The following is a 15,794-nucleotide window of genomic DNA, read 5'->3' as shown; positions in this document are numbered from 1 at the left end:
CCACCCGGAGAGCTCTCTTCCCTCCCCCCCCTCTCCCCCCCCCGGCCCCCCCCTCCCACCTCCCCCGGCGGACCCCCCTGACACCTATCCTCTGGCAGATGCCTCTCCATCCTCCCCTCGCTCTCCCCCCTCCTCGCCGCGAGCCCCCATCCCTCCTTCGGCCTCTCCAGGATACTTCGCCAGACCTCCCGCTGCCCCGGGGCAGCGCAGCAGGGTAGGTCAGAGTTCAGTCCAGCGGCTGTTTCACCGCCACTCCGGGCCGGTGGAGATGGCGATACTAGCCTCGCCCGTCACAGAGTTCTCCCCAGCCTCCCCTGGGGGGCCCCCGCGAGTGATGGGGTTACCAGTGGACTACAGTTTTTTCAGATGCCTCCAGCTGGATGCTGGCCCTTTCGAGACTCTGGTCGCGCCCTTGCGAGTTTGCGTGGTGTGCCATCCCTCGCGTTCTCCTTCAGTGGTGAGCAGCATGGTGGCCTTCTCCTTTCCTCTCAGCGTTGCCCCAGACACAGCATGGGATTGCAACTCTGTAGAGGAAGTTCTGCGTGACCAGATACTGGAGTTTTCTCACCACTTCAGTGACTTGGGGCTCACGGATTTACTGCAGACCCGACTACACTCAGCCCGCATGAGCCTGTTTGGTATAGGAGATTGGCGGGTGGATCCGGTCCACACATCAGTTGAGGCGGTGCTACTGATTCTCCTCCATGCCGCCCCGAGGGTGCAGCCTACCTTTAGATATTTATATGCAGAGGATTGGTCTCACGCCTATGCTCTGGACAGGGCGAAGGCGGAGTGGGGCTGGACTCAGACACAGGTCACCCTCTTTCTGGAGAGACTCCGCACCCGGACAGACAGTGACTATTCTCCCTCCAAGCCGGCGCCCAAGACTCATAGAGTGGAGGGCAGATCATCCGGGCCGGCTGAGAGGGGTGAGCCAGTGGCGGCTACTTCACTTGCCACAGTTCATCCATGAGGATCCTCTCATGGAACATCCAGGGTCTCGGTGGACACCGCTGCTACATTGGTCGGGGCAGACTTCGCCAGGAGATCCAGAGGGCTCTCGTTGGAGGACCCATAGATATTCTCTTCATCCAGGAGCACCACCTTTCTGCCGGGCGTACCCGCACCTGCGGGAAGATCTTGCCAGGCAGGAGCCACACTTTTTGGTCCCCAGCATATGGCCCCCAGGGGAACCAGGGCGGAGTATGCATCTCAGTCAGCGAGCAGCTTCTATCCGAGGTTGTGGACTCTGGCACTCTGGTTCAGGGTCGAGCGCAGTGGATCATCCTTCGGGTTGGGGAAGACCGCATTGGCTTCCTCAACTTCTACGCCCCTAACGGGGCGTCCGGGAGAGCCGAGTTCTGGAGCACCATCAGGCAGTCCCTCCCCTTGGCAGACCATTGGTGCCTAGGAGGGGACTGCAACATGCTGGAGGACGCAGAGGACAGGATGGGGGGCAGCCAGGAGACCATTCATGGGCCAGAGCTCGCTGCCTGGGAGGAGCTAGTGCTACAGGTGAGAGGCCAGGATCCGTGGACTCTCCCGGAGTTTGGCAGGTTGCAGGGGAGTCTATCTTTCTCGCGCTCGGATAGACGGGCCACAGGAGTTAACCTTTCCCGTATCGACAGATTCTACGTTGATGAGTGGGCCTGTGATAGAGGCGGCACTGTGGGCATACTTGCTGGATCCTCCTTCTCAGACCACTTCCCAGTGCTTCTCCAGATTGAGGACCCTACGAGAGGAGAGCGGGGCCAGAGCGTCCGGATTCCTGATTGTCTCATAGAGGAGCCTGAGATCGCGCTCAGAGTTGAGCAGGTCTGGCAGGAGCTGCAGTTCAGGAGAGGCTCGGCAGCCAGTGATCTTGCCAGTGGCTTGCAGGAGATCAGTCGGATGCTCAGACTGGCTGCCTTGGACCGTCTGGAGGCCTTCAGGGAGCAGGAGAGGAGCCTTCGGAGGAGTTTAGCGTCCCTCCAGAGACTCCAGGAGAGAGAGCCTCTGAGCCCTTGGATTTCAGAGCAGATGGAGACAGCTCGCACTGAGATCAGATCCATCGAGGAGAGGCGGGTGGAGTTCCGATTCCATGCTCGGGCTTCTTTTTGGACTCAGGCTGGAGACAGAGTGACTCGGGATTTCTTTGAGGCGACTGGGCCTCGCTTCAGACGAGAGGGTCTCAGGCGGCTTCGTCAGGCTGATGGCCAGGTTGTGGTGGATCCCCCCAGGGTTCGGGCGATAGCCACAGATTTTTACAGAGATCTCCTCTCTGCTGAGCCAGCAGACGACAGGGTGAGAGAGGCTAGGGAGGCAGTCTGGAGCTTCACGCGACCGGTTGTGCCGGCCCATTTGCAGCACTCCCTTCTCTCCCCCTTCTCGGATACGGAACTAGAGGAGGCTCTTCAGGCATTACCTCGGGGCAAATGCCCAGGTGAGGACGGTTTATCAGTGGCTTTCTTCCAGAGGTACTGGGGCCTCCTTCACAGGGGCTTCAGATTGGCATTCCAGGAGATTATGGAGACGGGAGTCATGCCGGACAGCATGGCAGAGGGGTTGATTCACTTGATCCCCAAAGAGGGAGGAGACAGACTGGAGATTAGACAGTGGAGACCGATCACCTTGCTAGGCACGGCCTACAAAGTCCTAGCTAAGGCGATCAGCAGGCGGCTTCAGCCTCACCTTCCGGACATCATCCACTCCACGCAGACAGGCTTCATCCAGGATAGGAGCATTCTGGATAACATTTTTTCTTTCTGGGAGGCTACGGCTTTGGCTAGATTTCGGCAGGAGGATCTGGCGGTGCTCCTTCTCGACTTCGAGAAGGCCTATGATCGGGTGGACTGGGCCTTCTTGGAAGGTACTATGGAGAGGATGGGCTTCCCCCCTCAGTGGATCCGTGGGGTCTCTGCACTCTACACTTCGGCTCATAGCCAAGTGCTGATACAGGGCGTGTGCGGTGAGCGGTTCCAGCTCTCGCGCTCGGTGCGGCAGGGGTGCCCCTTGGCGCCCTTTCTTTTTCTTTTTGTGGCGGAGGCCATGAGCACCTTCTTGACGGCACAGGATACAGGTTTGAGGGGCCTCCAGCTTCCCATCCGCACCTCGGAGGAGCTCCTAGACTCGGAGTTTGCGGATGACACTGCTGTCTATCTTCAGGGAGGTGAGGAGAACCTCCGCCGCTTCGCCTCAGCCATGGACAGGTTTTGCAGAGCCTCGGGCGCTTTGATCAACTGGCACAAGTCGTGTGGGTTGTGGGTCAGTTCTTTGCCCCCCCCGACTTGGAGGCCAGTTGATGGTTTTCAGTGGCTGCCCCCCGGCACTACAGTGCGTTATTTGGGCTGCTATGTGGGCATTGATATATCTCCGGAGCAGCAGATAGCCCCCCTTCTTCTGAGCATTCGGAAGAAGCTTCTGTATTGGAGTACTGCTCGTTTATCTCTGGCTGGCCGAGTAGTTGTGGCCAACCAGGTTCTGCTCGCTACCATGTGGTACATCACTTCTTGCTGGGCCTTCTCTCGGGCGTGCATTGGCCAGGTGCAGAGGCTCATCAGGAACTTTCTCTGGTCCGGAGGCGACGGGCGACCCGCCAGGGCCAAGGTGGCATGGGCTGTGATCACTCAGCCGAGGGAGAGAGGCGGCTTGGGCATTGTAGATCCTATTTGCCAAAGCCGCGCTTTGCTTGGCAAGCTGGTAGTTCGTGGTCTCCTGCCAGGCGTTGAGCCGTGGAAGGAGTTTCTTGTTTCCAGGATGCTCAGCCGCACTCCTTCTCTTAGCGGCCCCTGGACCCCCAGCATCAGGTGGATCTTTACGGAGCAGCGATCCAGAGGAGTTGGCCTTGGCTTCGAGGAGCGTTTTGCAGCCAGCCTTCTGAGGGCCTGGGCGCATCTGAGGCCGTCACTCTTCCAGACTCCCCCGGGCACCGATGAGGAGCGCCTGAGACAGCCATTGATCTGGAACCCCTTGATTCGACTCCCCAGTGGCCATATGGTTGGCTCGCGGTCTCACGTGTCGTGGGGCCCGTTGAGCTCCGGCCCGGCCCAGTCCCTAGATGACTGGATTTGTTTTCAGCAGCTGCCTCCAGAGGCTCAGGAGAGGAGACTCAGTGGGATGAGGGGCAGAGAGTTGATGAGACAGGATATTGAGGCGGCCATCCCCCGGGAGTGGCGGACCCCAGTACAGGACCCTTCACCTCCACAGTGGATGGGTGTCTTTACTCGGCATGAGATCCTTCTAGCGGTCTGCGGCACAGCGGAGAGAGTCGCCCCACTCACTTTCGAGGTGGGAGAGGGTGGCCAGCTTCAGAGGACACGACTAGATTTGGATGGGCTCCAGGGTTGTATCCTACAGAGGGTTCGGGTGGTCGGCTTTCATCAGAGACAGTGGCATGTAGACCCCTCACCGGCCTCGATAGGGGAGGATTGTTCTTGGAGACTCTGGGCTTGGGACAGCAAGCCTCTTATTCGCCTTCAGTGGGACCCAGGTGAGTGGTTTTGGCGAGACCCCTATTCGGCCCCTACCAGCCCGGCCATCCCCTTTTTTCAGTACACCGCGAGGCTGGGGCGGCGGATTCAGAGACACAGGATAGCGAGCACCCCGGCAGCGGCTGAGCATTGGCGGCGACAGGGGCTCTCCCCTGCCTTTCTTAGGGACTTCTGGCAGCGCCTTTGGGCCAGCTTCCGGCCCCGGAAGGTGACGCTTTTTCTCTGGCTCACAGCGCATAGGGGACTGGCTGTGGGGGCTTGGCTAGCCTTTGGCAGACACCCAGCGTCCTGCCCTCGGTGCGACCATGCACAGGAGTCACAGCGGCACTGCTTATGGGACTGCCCACAGGCACAGCAGGTCTGGCAGCGCGCTCTCAGGATGGTTTTTGCAGGTTCTCCAGGGGAGATGTTGGTGACATGGGGTGCGGTGGCTTGGGCCACGGACAGCGGCCCTGCACTTGGATATGAGGACGTTCCTGGCAGTGTGACCATCCAGGTCTCTGATAGGGCGATGGCTGTGGTTCCGACGCCAGACTTCTCTTCGGCAGCCTCACTGGAGGGGGTCGGGCAGAGATGGGAGATGATCAGCAGCATGACGGCCTGGCACATATGGAGAGCCCGATGCAGGGAGGCCATTGATCATCAGACGACTCCACCGGCGGAGGTCATACAGGCTCTCTGGGTGGACATCATTCACACCTTGAGAGGACACTGGGGGAAACTCCAGGGTGACTCGGATCGCATGAGAGGGCGCCGCAAGGCTTTCCTCCGCACTTGGCAGCCTGGCCCTTTCCTCACCGCGAGGGACGAGGATGTCGCTTGGCACTATCGGCCGCCAGTTTGGCTCTTCTCACCTCCTTCATGTATTACTAGGTAGCCCCCCCCAGAGAGCGGCCAGCCACGGGGGGGAGCTCAGGTGTTCATTGTGTTTTATCCCTCCTTGCGAGGTGAGCTTTGTAGCCATATGGCGTTTTCTCAGTAACTAATAGAAGGATCTTTTTTCCAAAAAAAAAAAAAAAAAAAAAAAAAAAAAAAAAGAAGCAAGAGGCCAATGTAATTTTACGACGGCTGAGCTAATCCCGTGTAGGTAACCCTCCCACCAACATCCTCCAAATGAAAACCTTACCTTGGTAAGGGAGTTTAGACTGCCAACCACGCATAAGAGTTTTCTGCCACCATGATTTAGACTTGTGCAATCCCCACACCTTATTGGCCTTGGCTGAAACCCAATCTTTCTCTGATATGAGCTTATGATAGACTTGGTTAGCTGAAAGTGATATCAAGTCACCAGATTTACATAGTGCCCAATCAAGCCAAGGCTGATCTGCAGATGGCCGAGGCAATGGAGTAAAAGGCTCAACTGCATGCATGATGTCAACCCATAGTGGCTGAAATGTCCGAGGAACCTTAAAGTGCTGCCGAATACAACGAAACGAATATGGCCTGTCACAACCAGGTATCACAGCATCTCGGATTCTAACCAAGCCTAACCTGACCATGCGGTTGAGTCGTATGCGTGAAGCATCTCTGTCTGGCCAAACAATGACACGCGACTCCACAAATGTTTCGAACTGCAAAGAGTTCAAAAGTAGTCTTTCATGACCAAGATCCCACCGAGCCAATAGTAGAACTTCATGCCAAGAAAGGAGAATATGCGATAAAATGTGAGATGAGCGAATACGGACAGGATGAGCCGCATTCACAATGTCCCACCATGAAGCCTGCACACGTGTCCGTCCATGTGACAATCCCTCCATCCTGTAAAGCAGCCCCACCCATTCTTTTGGGCGTCGTAATGTGATTCCAAGCTATCCATGTTTGACCCATAATATTTCCTTGCCTCTTCCACAGCATAAACCGAATGGGAGCAACCAAACGGAGAAGAGATTTGTGCGTCCAAGGTAGCAAAGGCAAAAAATAGGAAATCATGCTAAGCATAATAACCTGAGCTACCTTAACCCTCACGTGCATAGGCCACCCTTGAGCTTTCCAATACACAAATTTATCCGAGATCCGAGCAGAAATCCAAGCAAGAAGTGCTTGGGGGTCCACATCCACACCCACCGGATGCACCACACGGCCTTGCCACCCTAATGCCTCAAGATCAAATTCCGTGCATACAATTAGGGCTGATTTTGTTGAAATTATTTTCAGCCCAGAAGCCAATGCAAAATTATTCCAGGCTTCCATTGCTCGATCTATATTGGCTTTTTCGGCCCTGAGAAACATAAAAGTGTCATCCGCAAGGGCTTGAGCAACCAATTGCTTGCCATGAGGGAGATGCAAACCAACCACTTCACCATGCGATGCCATAGCATCTAGGCGAGATAACATAGGATGAGTGGCAATGGCAAAGAAAAGAGGGCTAAGAGGACAGCCCTGCTGGAGAGAACGGGTGAGAGAAATACCATCCGAAAGTCCTCCATTGAGCATAATCTGCGTGATAGAGCCAGAGCCAAGTAAATGCACCAAATTAGCCATTTTGGGACCAAAGCCCATGGCTGTCATCAACTGAGAAAGGAAAGACCAGCTGACATGATCAAAAGCTTTTTCAAGATCCAGCTGCACCATCACAATCTCTTGCTTCTTTGCCTTGGCATAATCCACTCCAATTTGAACATTAAGAATATTATGCAAAATATTCCTGCCATGCACAAATCCATATTGATATGGATGAATAAGAGTAGGAAGCACCTTCTGCAAGCAATTGGCAAAAATCTTTGTAAAGATTTTATACATAATACCCATAAGTGAGATCGGGCGCCATTGAGCCAAAGAAGTAGGCGAAGGGACTTTGGGCAACAAACGAAGTATGCCCAACTTCCAATCGGCAGGCATATATCCCTCATCCCAAACCCTTTGACAAATAAGCGTCAAAGGCTCTGCAAGCTGATCAACATATTTTCGAAAAAACTCATTAGTCAAACCATCCCAACCAGGGCTCTTTCCCATGGGAAGTTTGAAGAGAACAGCTTCCACTTCCCCTTGAGTAACAGGAGCATCAAGCTGAACCGCCACATCAGGGTCAACTTGATATCGTACTTCAGCAAACAATGACTCCCTTGCAGCCAGGACAGCCGGCGAGACATCCTCTCGAGGGGCAAGCAAATCTTCATAAAACCTGATGCAATGCTGAATAACCTCAGAAGGTTGAGTAACAAGGTTGCCTTGGGCATCCATCAGCCTAACAATATTCTCACGCATATGTTTTTGATGCAACTTATCATAGAAGCGATGAGATTGACACTTAGCATCCCGCAAAGCATCAAGACGTGCAAGTAGTTTAAAGCGAACATATTGTGCTTCCTGCACCCTAGATAGCTCCTTTTTCAGCCATTCTATGGCATCCACAACTTCAGCATCCATAGAGTCAGTAAACATGAACGCCTGCAAGCCCTTTAAAAGCGACTCAAGAAGAGCCACATGCGGTTTTTGTATAGAGGCATTAGCAAGACCATAATGCCGCGCTAATTTCCGAGTGTTGGTAAGGAACACTGGCCAAGCATGATAATCAGCCATGGACACTCTTGTGGAGAAATGTTGTATCAACTAACGCATATAAACATCAAAAACTTCATGCTCCAAAAAAGTGTGATTTAAGCGCAAAGGCAAGCGTCCCAACAAGCCTTTATATGCATCCACAGGATGATAGACCATTTCAAACACAAGCGGCCAATGATCCGAGAAAACCTGTTGCTAATCAACCATCATAGTAAGAACCTCTGGCAAAAAGAGATCTTGATGTAAAATATACATCCTATCCAATCTAGCATAAGTGCCCCGAAACTGTTGTGAGGCATAAGTGTAACCCCTTTCATCTGGATGCAACCAAGACCACATGTCTTGTTTTAGCGACCTTGCTGCAAAAGCTTCCCACGCCATTCTCTCCGGGCCATCCATTACAAAATGAGGCGACGTGGCTTGCTCCCTGGAGACACACATATTAAAGTCTCCCATCACAAAGCCAGGATGAGAGATTGAAAGAGCACACAAGTCATTCCACAGCAAACGGCGTGCACGAGCATTATTTGGAGCATACACCCCTAACAACCATAAAGGCGTATCATCCCAAACAATCTGTATCACTAGAAATCTTCCATGAACATCTTGAATCACAAGAGAAGGCTGAAACTGCGAACGAACAGCAAACATAACACCTGACTATGAAGCAGGATGTCCGTGCAGAAAACATGAAACCCCTTATATACATAGGCTTTGCCAGCCAACTTATGCTGCTTATGTTCAACTGCACACAAAACATCCCAACCATGACAAAAAGTTGTACACCAAAGCCTGAACTGCTTTTGGCGCGAAGAAATACCCTTTACATTCCATTGTACAATTTTCATAAGCCTTCCCAGAAAAGGAATCAACAAGGCCGTAGGCCCAGGACAATCTGCCAAATCACGAACCTTTTGAAGCATTGCATTTTTAGACATGGTATTTGTGAGCTCAGACTGCCCTTGGAGTTCCCGAGCACGTGCCGAAGGGTAATGACCATCCCATGGCGAGATGACCTCACCCTTCGAACCAAACACAAGAGGCAATTGTTGTTGTGCTTCTTTTGTTAGGCGACTTCTAATAAGATAGCGTTCTACTCTATCCACCCCAAGAGCCCCTGTACCTTGAGAAAGTTGGCCTCCCGGCCTCTCAATCTTGGTCTGTTGCTGGGCACCTGAACCCAAAGGGCGACGAGCATATGTATGTAAGGGCCCCTGATGAGTACGCAAAGGCCCCCGCCAAACAGCATCTGAGAAATCCCCCCGCGGGGCAACAAATCGTGTCTTTTTACCACGTACTTCCACCCATGGCTGCTCAACCTCATTCTGAACATTCACATGTACATCCATGTGTTGGGCATCATGTAAAGGAGCATCATGCTCATCTTCCACGGGCAACTGCCCACCATCAACGATATCCTTGGTAGCAACAACTTGTTCTTTCTTAGGACATTCGGAGACAAAGTGGCCCATCTCACCACATTTGAAACAATGGCCAGCAAATGTATCCCACCTCAATTCATACATTAAAGGTTGCAGCCCAGCCATATTGACACGCAAATGTGTCGGCCCAGGTCTCCCAGTATCCCACAACATGCATAGACGATTTCAGTTTCTAGATGTCATTCGAGGCACCACCAAGACATCACCGATACCTCGCATGAGACCTGGTAAAACACACCAAAACATTGGTGGGAATTGTTTCACTTCAACCCAAATTGGGCAAGCCTGGCGCAACATATCTTGGTACTCTGCCATAGGCTTCCACGGAACCACATGAACCAACTACCCATCCAAAAAGAGTGGCACCTGCTCCAAGACTGCCCTACGGGCTTCCGAAGTGCGAAAAAGTATTTCATAAAAGCCTCTCGGACCATCATAAATCTCCTCAAGTGCCTCAGGCGACACCAAGCAGCCCAACCATGCTCTAAGACGAGGCAACAACGGAATACGCCCAGTAAAGAAGAAGATAGCAGCACGATCATGAAAATCTGCTAACTGTTGTAGCAACAAAGGAGTCTCCATGCATACATCAGCCACACCACCATTATCTACTACAGCCATTTGCACGCTATTTGCCTTCACATATTCTTGCAGAAGCTCACCAGTGATCTGCAGCAAGCGTGCAAACTCCGGAGAAGGTACCTGAGAACTTTCCTCTGCATTCTCTCCAACATTCACCAGAGTGTAGCTTGCATCAACATCAAGCCTTTGACGTTTTTGTTGCTCCGAGGCATCTGAAGCATAACCCACATCCTTCTCGATCATCTCCTCAATAAGATCCATGTTAAGGCTATTGGCAGCCATGCCACCAACAGCAGCAGCCGGGTCATCCAAATCCATGTACAAAAGCAAAGAAAACCCGTTTTCTCTCAAACCCTAATTCAGCACCTTTATTGTTTGCACACAGACCCTCTCTCTCTCTCTCTCTCTCTCTCTCTCTCTCTCTCTCTCTCTCTCTCTCTCACACACACACACACACACACTCAGAAGGGGATGTACAGAGAAGAGAAAGGAAAGGCAAAATTCAAAGGGTTGCAAGAAGTAGACGTGCAGAACAGAAGTCGCAGGTCTGAAGAAGAAGATGTGCAGGTCGAAAGAAGCAACTCGCAATATGTACAGGTCTCAGGCGCAGGCGAGCAGTCGAGGAGATCGCAGGTGAGCAGAATCGAGTAGGTCGCATGCAAGCAGTGTCGAGCAAGTCGCAAGCAAGGAGTCGAGCAGAGCAGTCGAGCAGGTCGCAGGCAGGCGGCTGTCTCTCTCTCTCTCTCTCTCTCTCTCTCTCTCTCTCTCTCTCTCTCTCTCTCTCTCTCTCTCTCTCTCTCTCTCTCTCTCTCTCTCTCTCTCTCTCTCTTACTTACACAGACATTGTATCAGATCCACCAATTGTTGTAACCTTTTTGGTCTCATAGGTCATTTTGGCCTTCTGAAGACGTTAATATATCCTTTCATTTCTCTCTCTCTCTCTCTCTCTCTCTCTCTCTCTCTCTCTCTCTCTCTCTCTCTCTCTGTGTGTGTGTGTGTGTATGTGTGTGTGTGTGTGTGTGGAAAGACCAAGGTCATGATCTTTAACACCTCCTCAGAGTGGATAAGTAGATCTGCAATACAGTTTACATACAGTGGAGAGCCTGTGGAGTATGTTACCTCATATGTATACCTTGGGATCACTTTTGCTCGACCTCAATTCTCGATGTGGAAGGCGGCCGAAGCTAGATTGACAAGGGGATATGCAGCCCTTGGCTCGCTAGAGAGGGAATGCTCACAGATACAGTTTCAGGAGTCGAGTACGAAGCTTTGGCTATTTGATACTCTAGTTATACCTACACTACTGTATGGCGCCTCCATCTGGGGTCCTAGTGAGGTGTTGAACAAAAGGCGCAGGTGGCAGCAACAACAGTCAGTAAGTGGCACAGCCAAGCAACAACGCTGATGACGACAGCGTTGGTAGCACTCCACCCTTCAATGATGAGATTGATGGTCATGATGAAGAGCTTCATGCTAGTTTTATACTAGAGGAGGGGTCCTGCTTTTTGCCAAAAAGCTATCCATGCTTTTTGCTTTGCTTTTCTCAATTTACTTTTTACTTTTCAAATATTATTCAAATAAAACCGACTTTTCAAAGTTCTTTTGTGTATATATGTGTAGATATGTAATTTGTGTGATCAAGATAGAGATTGATGGTCTGGAACTATTGTTATAGAGAATGCAGATTAGCATCAACTGATTGCTGCCTAGGCTGGGAACCCCTTTAGCATGGTAGGGAAACCTAATTTGAAGTTATTATGATTGCAGGTTTCTTTGGATGTGAAGCCCAAACAACTGAGATTTGGACCTAAGACTAAAAGATGGTATTTGAAAGAGAAGCAGATAAGACATACTTTTGTGGCCTTCATAGAGAACCCAGTTGGGAAAAGACCTACTATCAAGACTAGGTCAGGTAAGGGAGAGGTGTTGGGAGAGCAGACCCCTAGATCTATTATGTAATTTGTCAAACAATGGGAAATAGAGATGTGGGGTGCAAAGATAAGTAGGTGACACCCACCGGGCTATTTGCTTTTCCGGCTTTAGGGCCTTGCTTTTTGGCCCTAGAGCTGCTTTTTGAAGAAGCAGCTTTTTACTTTTTAGTCCAGCTCAGTCCCCTCTTGCAATTGGTGCTCATGGCTCGCGGTCAACACATTTTGACTTTTTGCTTTTCTTTGCTTTTTGACCAAAAATGGTGCTTTTCCATGTGCACACCTTATGGTCCCTATCCCCATGCCTTCTTCTATTTGTCCAATGTCTGGGCAATGGTTCCATCAACTAATTATTTTTATATGCTTATTCCATTGCTTTTACATCTCTGCTGCTCGTTTGAAACGATGGATGAGCGCCAACTTTAAACTTGTCTAATGGCATCATGTGAAGAGTGCTAGGAAGGCCAAATAGTTACAGATAATGGACCGCAAAGGAGCTGCAAATAAGGCAGTTGATGCCCTAAATCGGATTGGACTAGTGAATCTCTTGAGATTTACAGAGATCAAGCCTAACCTATATGACTCTCTCAAGGGCCTTTATGCTAGAGACGGTCATTCTCGATAGCTTTGGGATAAAGTACAAGCCAAGGATACTCCACCTTATATCATAGAAGACTATGCTATTCGGAATGGGCTAGTATTCCAAAAAGGCAAGGTTTGTGTACCCAATGTGGATGATATGCGACGTCGTACAAGTGTGCTCAACATCGAGGGCTACAACAAACTTTGGACCTCATGAAAGGAAGTTTCTTTGGGCTTAAGCTCAAGGTTGATATCAAACAATATGTTCACAAGTGTAGGCATTGACAAGTCAATAAAGCAAATCACTTGAGACAAGGTGGCTTGCTTCACCCTTTGGTGATGCCTGTCCACAAGTGGCAAAATGTCTAGATGGATTTTATTGTTGGGTTACCACGACTAGCTCTTGGAAACAATGCAATTTGAATGGTCAAAGACAAACTCACGAAGATGGCTTGATTTCTTCCCCCAAATGAGTATGTCACTACAATACACGTTGCTCAAATGTCTATTAAGTTGTTTAGCTCATATAGCCTAGCAGCCGAGATTGTTAGTAACAAGGATGCCAAGTTTACCCGAAACTTTTGACATGTTCTACTCAAAAAATTGGACATTGAATTTGATACAAGTTCCACCAATCATCCAAGTCAATCGAACACGCAGAACTTGTGAATCACACCTTGGAAGACATGCTGAGTGCATATTTTCCCAAGAGACAATATGATTGGGAGGGGTTTCTGCCTTTGGAGTTTTCTTACAATAGTGCTAAGAATTCAACCACAAAGCTGAGTCCATTCATGTTAATGTATGAATATCAGCCTAGAGCTCCTTGCATGATTGGTGTACATCACATCAACGTAAGCGCCACAATTGATTGATTACAAGAACAACATAATGCGTTGTAACTCACAAAGAATAGCTTAAAATTTGCTCAAGATAGAGCACAATATTATGCTAATTAGAAGCTCTCAACTAGAGTTTTGTCAAAGAGACAATGGGTTTACTTAAGAATCCTTAGGACTCTAGTAATAAAACCTCCAAACATTTAAAAGCTACCTCTTGGAAGAAAGCTTAAAAATTGCTCAAGATAGAGCACGATATTCTGCTAATCAAAAGCTCTCACCTAGAGTTTTGTTAGCTGGACAATGGGCTCACCTAGAGTTTTGTTAGCTAGACAATAGGTTTACTTAAGAATCCCTAAAGACTCTCTGGTAATGAGACCTCAAAAGGTTTACAAGCTACGTCTTGGGTTTTGTGGTCCATACCAAGTCACAAAGAAGATCGATGATGTTGCTTAATAAGTTATTGTTACCTAATGAAGTTTGGGTACATCTAATCTTTCATTTCAACACACTGAAAGAGCCGTTGGGAGCCCAGGATAGTCGTGTATCTCACCACAAACTCATTAGAGTTTAAGATCTTTCCTCTTGAGACAAAGTCAATACTTGACTATAAGAAACGTGGACTTCGGAATAGAGTCATTCCAAAGTTATTAATTAAGTAGATAGGTTGTTTTGACGATAAAGTTTTGAAATGTGTTGAATCTCTTCAGTGCCTTTTCTTTCCTCAATTTGCTTGCATTAAGAGGGAGAGCATGTTATACCCCTAAAGACATACATACTAGCTTTATTAATGAGGTGAGGTCAAGGTGAGCCCTAATTTATAATAATAATGACTTGAGACCATAGACCATAAACAAAAGTTTGAAACCCATTTATTACTACTGATTGTTAAGAATTGGGGAGCCTTCGAGTCATTCCCTAACAACACACTGGACTTAGTGGGGCTGCATGATATTGGACACGTAGCTCTTACTTGGGTGTGCACAATTGAGCAGCCAATAGAAAGGCCTAGTGTGTGTGAAGGCAGGATTGAGCGAGAGTGTAGAAAACATGTGCTATGTGCAAGAGAAATAGTGAAAAGCACCCAGCACACACAAGCATCCTAAAACTATTGTCTGTATTGTGTACAAGAAAAGGACAATTACAACTGAATTCTCTTTACAAGAAAGAGGCTCAGAGTGAAAACATCAACACAGCCCAAACGGCCCCTGCTGAACACCTCTTGGCTAGCTTGTGTGTAGAGAAATGCTTTGCTGGAGACTAGCGCTGAGCAAATGCAGATGATTGTGACAATTTGGCTACCCACGTATATATATGCACCAATGCTACCAATGAATTTGTTTTACTGTGTTATCGACCAGGCCCACGACCTGCCGTGTGTCATCACCACCACCTGGCACATGCATTGTCCAACTACTCCCCCTAAGGCTTGCTATCTGATGTCCGGCAGGTCCATGCTTGGGGGTTGTGCCCTAAATCCTCATAGATGTGTCACATTCTCCCCTACTTGCATCGCAGCTGTCCTCAGTTGCATGGTCTCCTGAAACAACCCCCAAATACTCATAGGTGTGTCACATTCTCCCCTACTTGCATCGCAGCTGTCCTCCGCTGCATGGTCTCCTGAATGCAAAGGTAAACATGCACATGCATCTCCCCTACTTGCATAGCAGCTGCCCCCAGTTGCAAGGTCTCCTGAATGCAAAGGTAAACATGCACATGCATACTATAGCACAAGTTTGCTATGCAAAGGTTAACATGCACAGGCACAGGCACAGGCACAGGCACAGAGGAAGGAGGGCAAAGGCCTGTTGGCTGACCTGATCCGCGGGTCCTTTTGGGCTGCTCGTACTCGCTCACGACGCCGTAGAAGTTGACCCTCTGGCCCACGCACACAGCTGCGTCTTGCAGCCTCACGTACTCGTACTGCTCCGGCAGCACCATCTTTCCTCACTCCCACACATGCATTTTTTCCAAAGCAGCACAACGATTTATGTAATGTCGGAAGGGCCCTTGTTTGGGCTGCACATACAGGAATCGAACTCAAGACCTCAAGACCTCATGGAATAAGTGATTCACCTACTACTTTCTAATTCCAGCCAATTTCAACAAAAAAAAGGCTAAAATCTTAGCGGTAATAGAGGATTGCTTTTCTAAGCTCCCAAGGTTGCACACACACACCCAAAGACACTCCCACATAGAAGAGGCTTTTAACATGACAGGCACAAGCCTCACACTCCATGAAGGAGCATGAAACGACGAGAGAGAGAGAGAGAGAGAGAGGACAACTTGCCCTCAAAAGTGTGATTCTTTGTGTTAATTAACTACTTGTCTCGTATACCATTATTTTGGCACCTTGATCTTTTCCCATATGTTCTTCTTTTAAGCTTCTAACAAAGATTTTGTCTGACAAGCATCATTTTTAGAGTTAAAGTTTTTTTGGGGACCTTCTAT

General features: G+C 49.6%; 1 protein-coding gene across 2 annotated transcripts in view; it reads right to left on the bottom strand.

Moving 5' to 3' along the window:
- Positions 1-15,372, bottom strand: part of LOC147614617 (protection of telomeres protein 1a-like) — a 73,560-nt gene extending 58,188 nt beyond the window's left edge. Inside the window, exon 1 of one of the 2 annotated variants that reach the window (XR_015262932.1) lies at positions 15,161-15,372. Coding sequence is in view for 1 of the 2 variants with exons in the window: in XM_086779892.1 (XP_086636018.1) it covers positions 15,161-15,284 (124 nt within the window). In the remaining variant the exon portion in view is untranslated. The remainder of the gene's footprint in view (positions 1-15,160) is intronic. The other variant, XM_086779892.1, reaches the window with a different exon arrangement.
- Between the last annotated feature and the right edge of the window lie 422 nt (positions 15,373-15,794).

This window comes from Cibotium barometz, chromosome 41 (assembly GCF_041138505.1).
Source record: "Cibotium barometz isolate CiBa-2024 chromosome 41, ASM4113850v1, whole genome shotgun sequence".
Taxonomy (NCBI): Eukaryota; Viridiplantae; Streptophyta; class Polypodiopsida; order Cyatheales; family Cibotiaceae; genus Cibotium; species Cibotium barometz.
The sequence above is the reverse complement of the archived record's forward strand: the minus strand, read 5'-3'. Positions and strand labels throughout refer to the sequence as shown.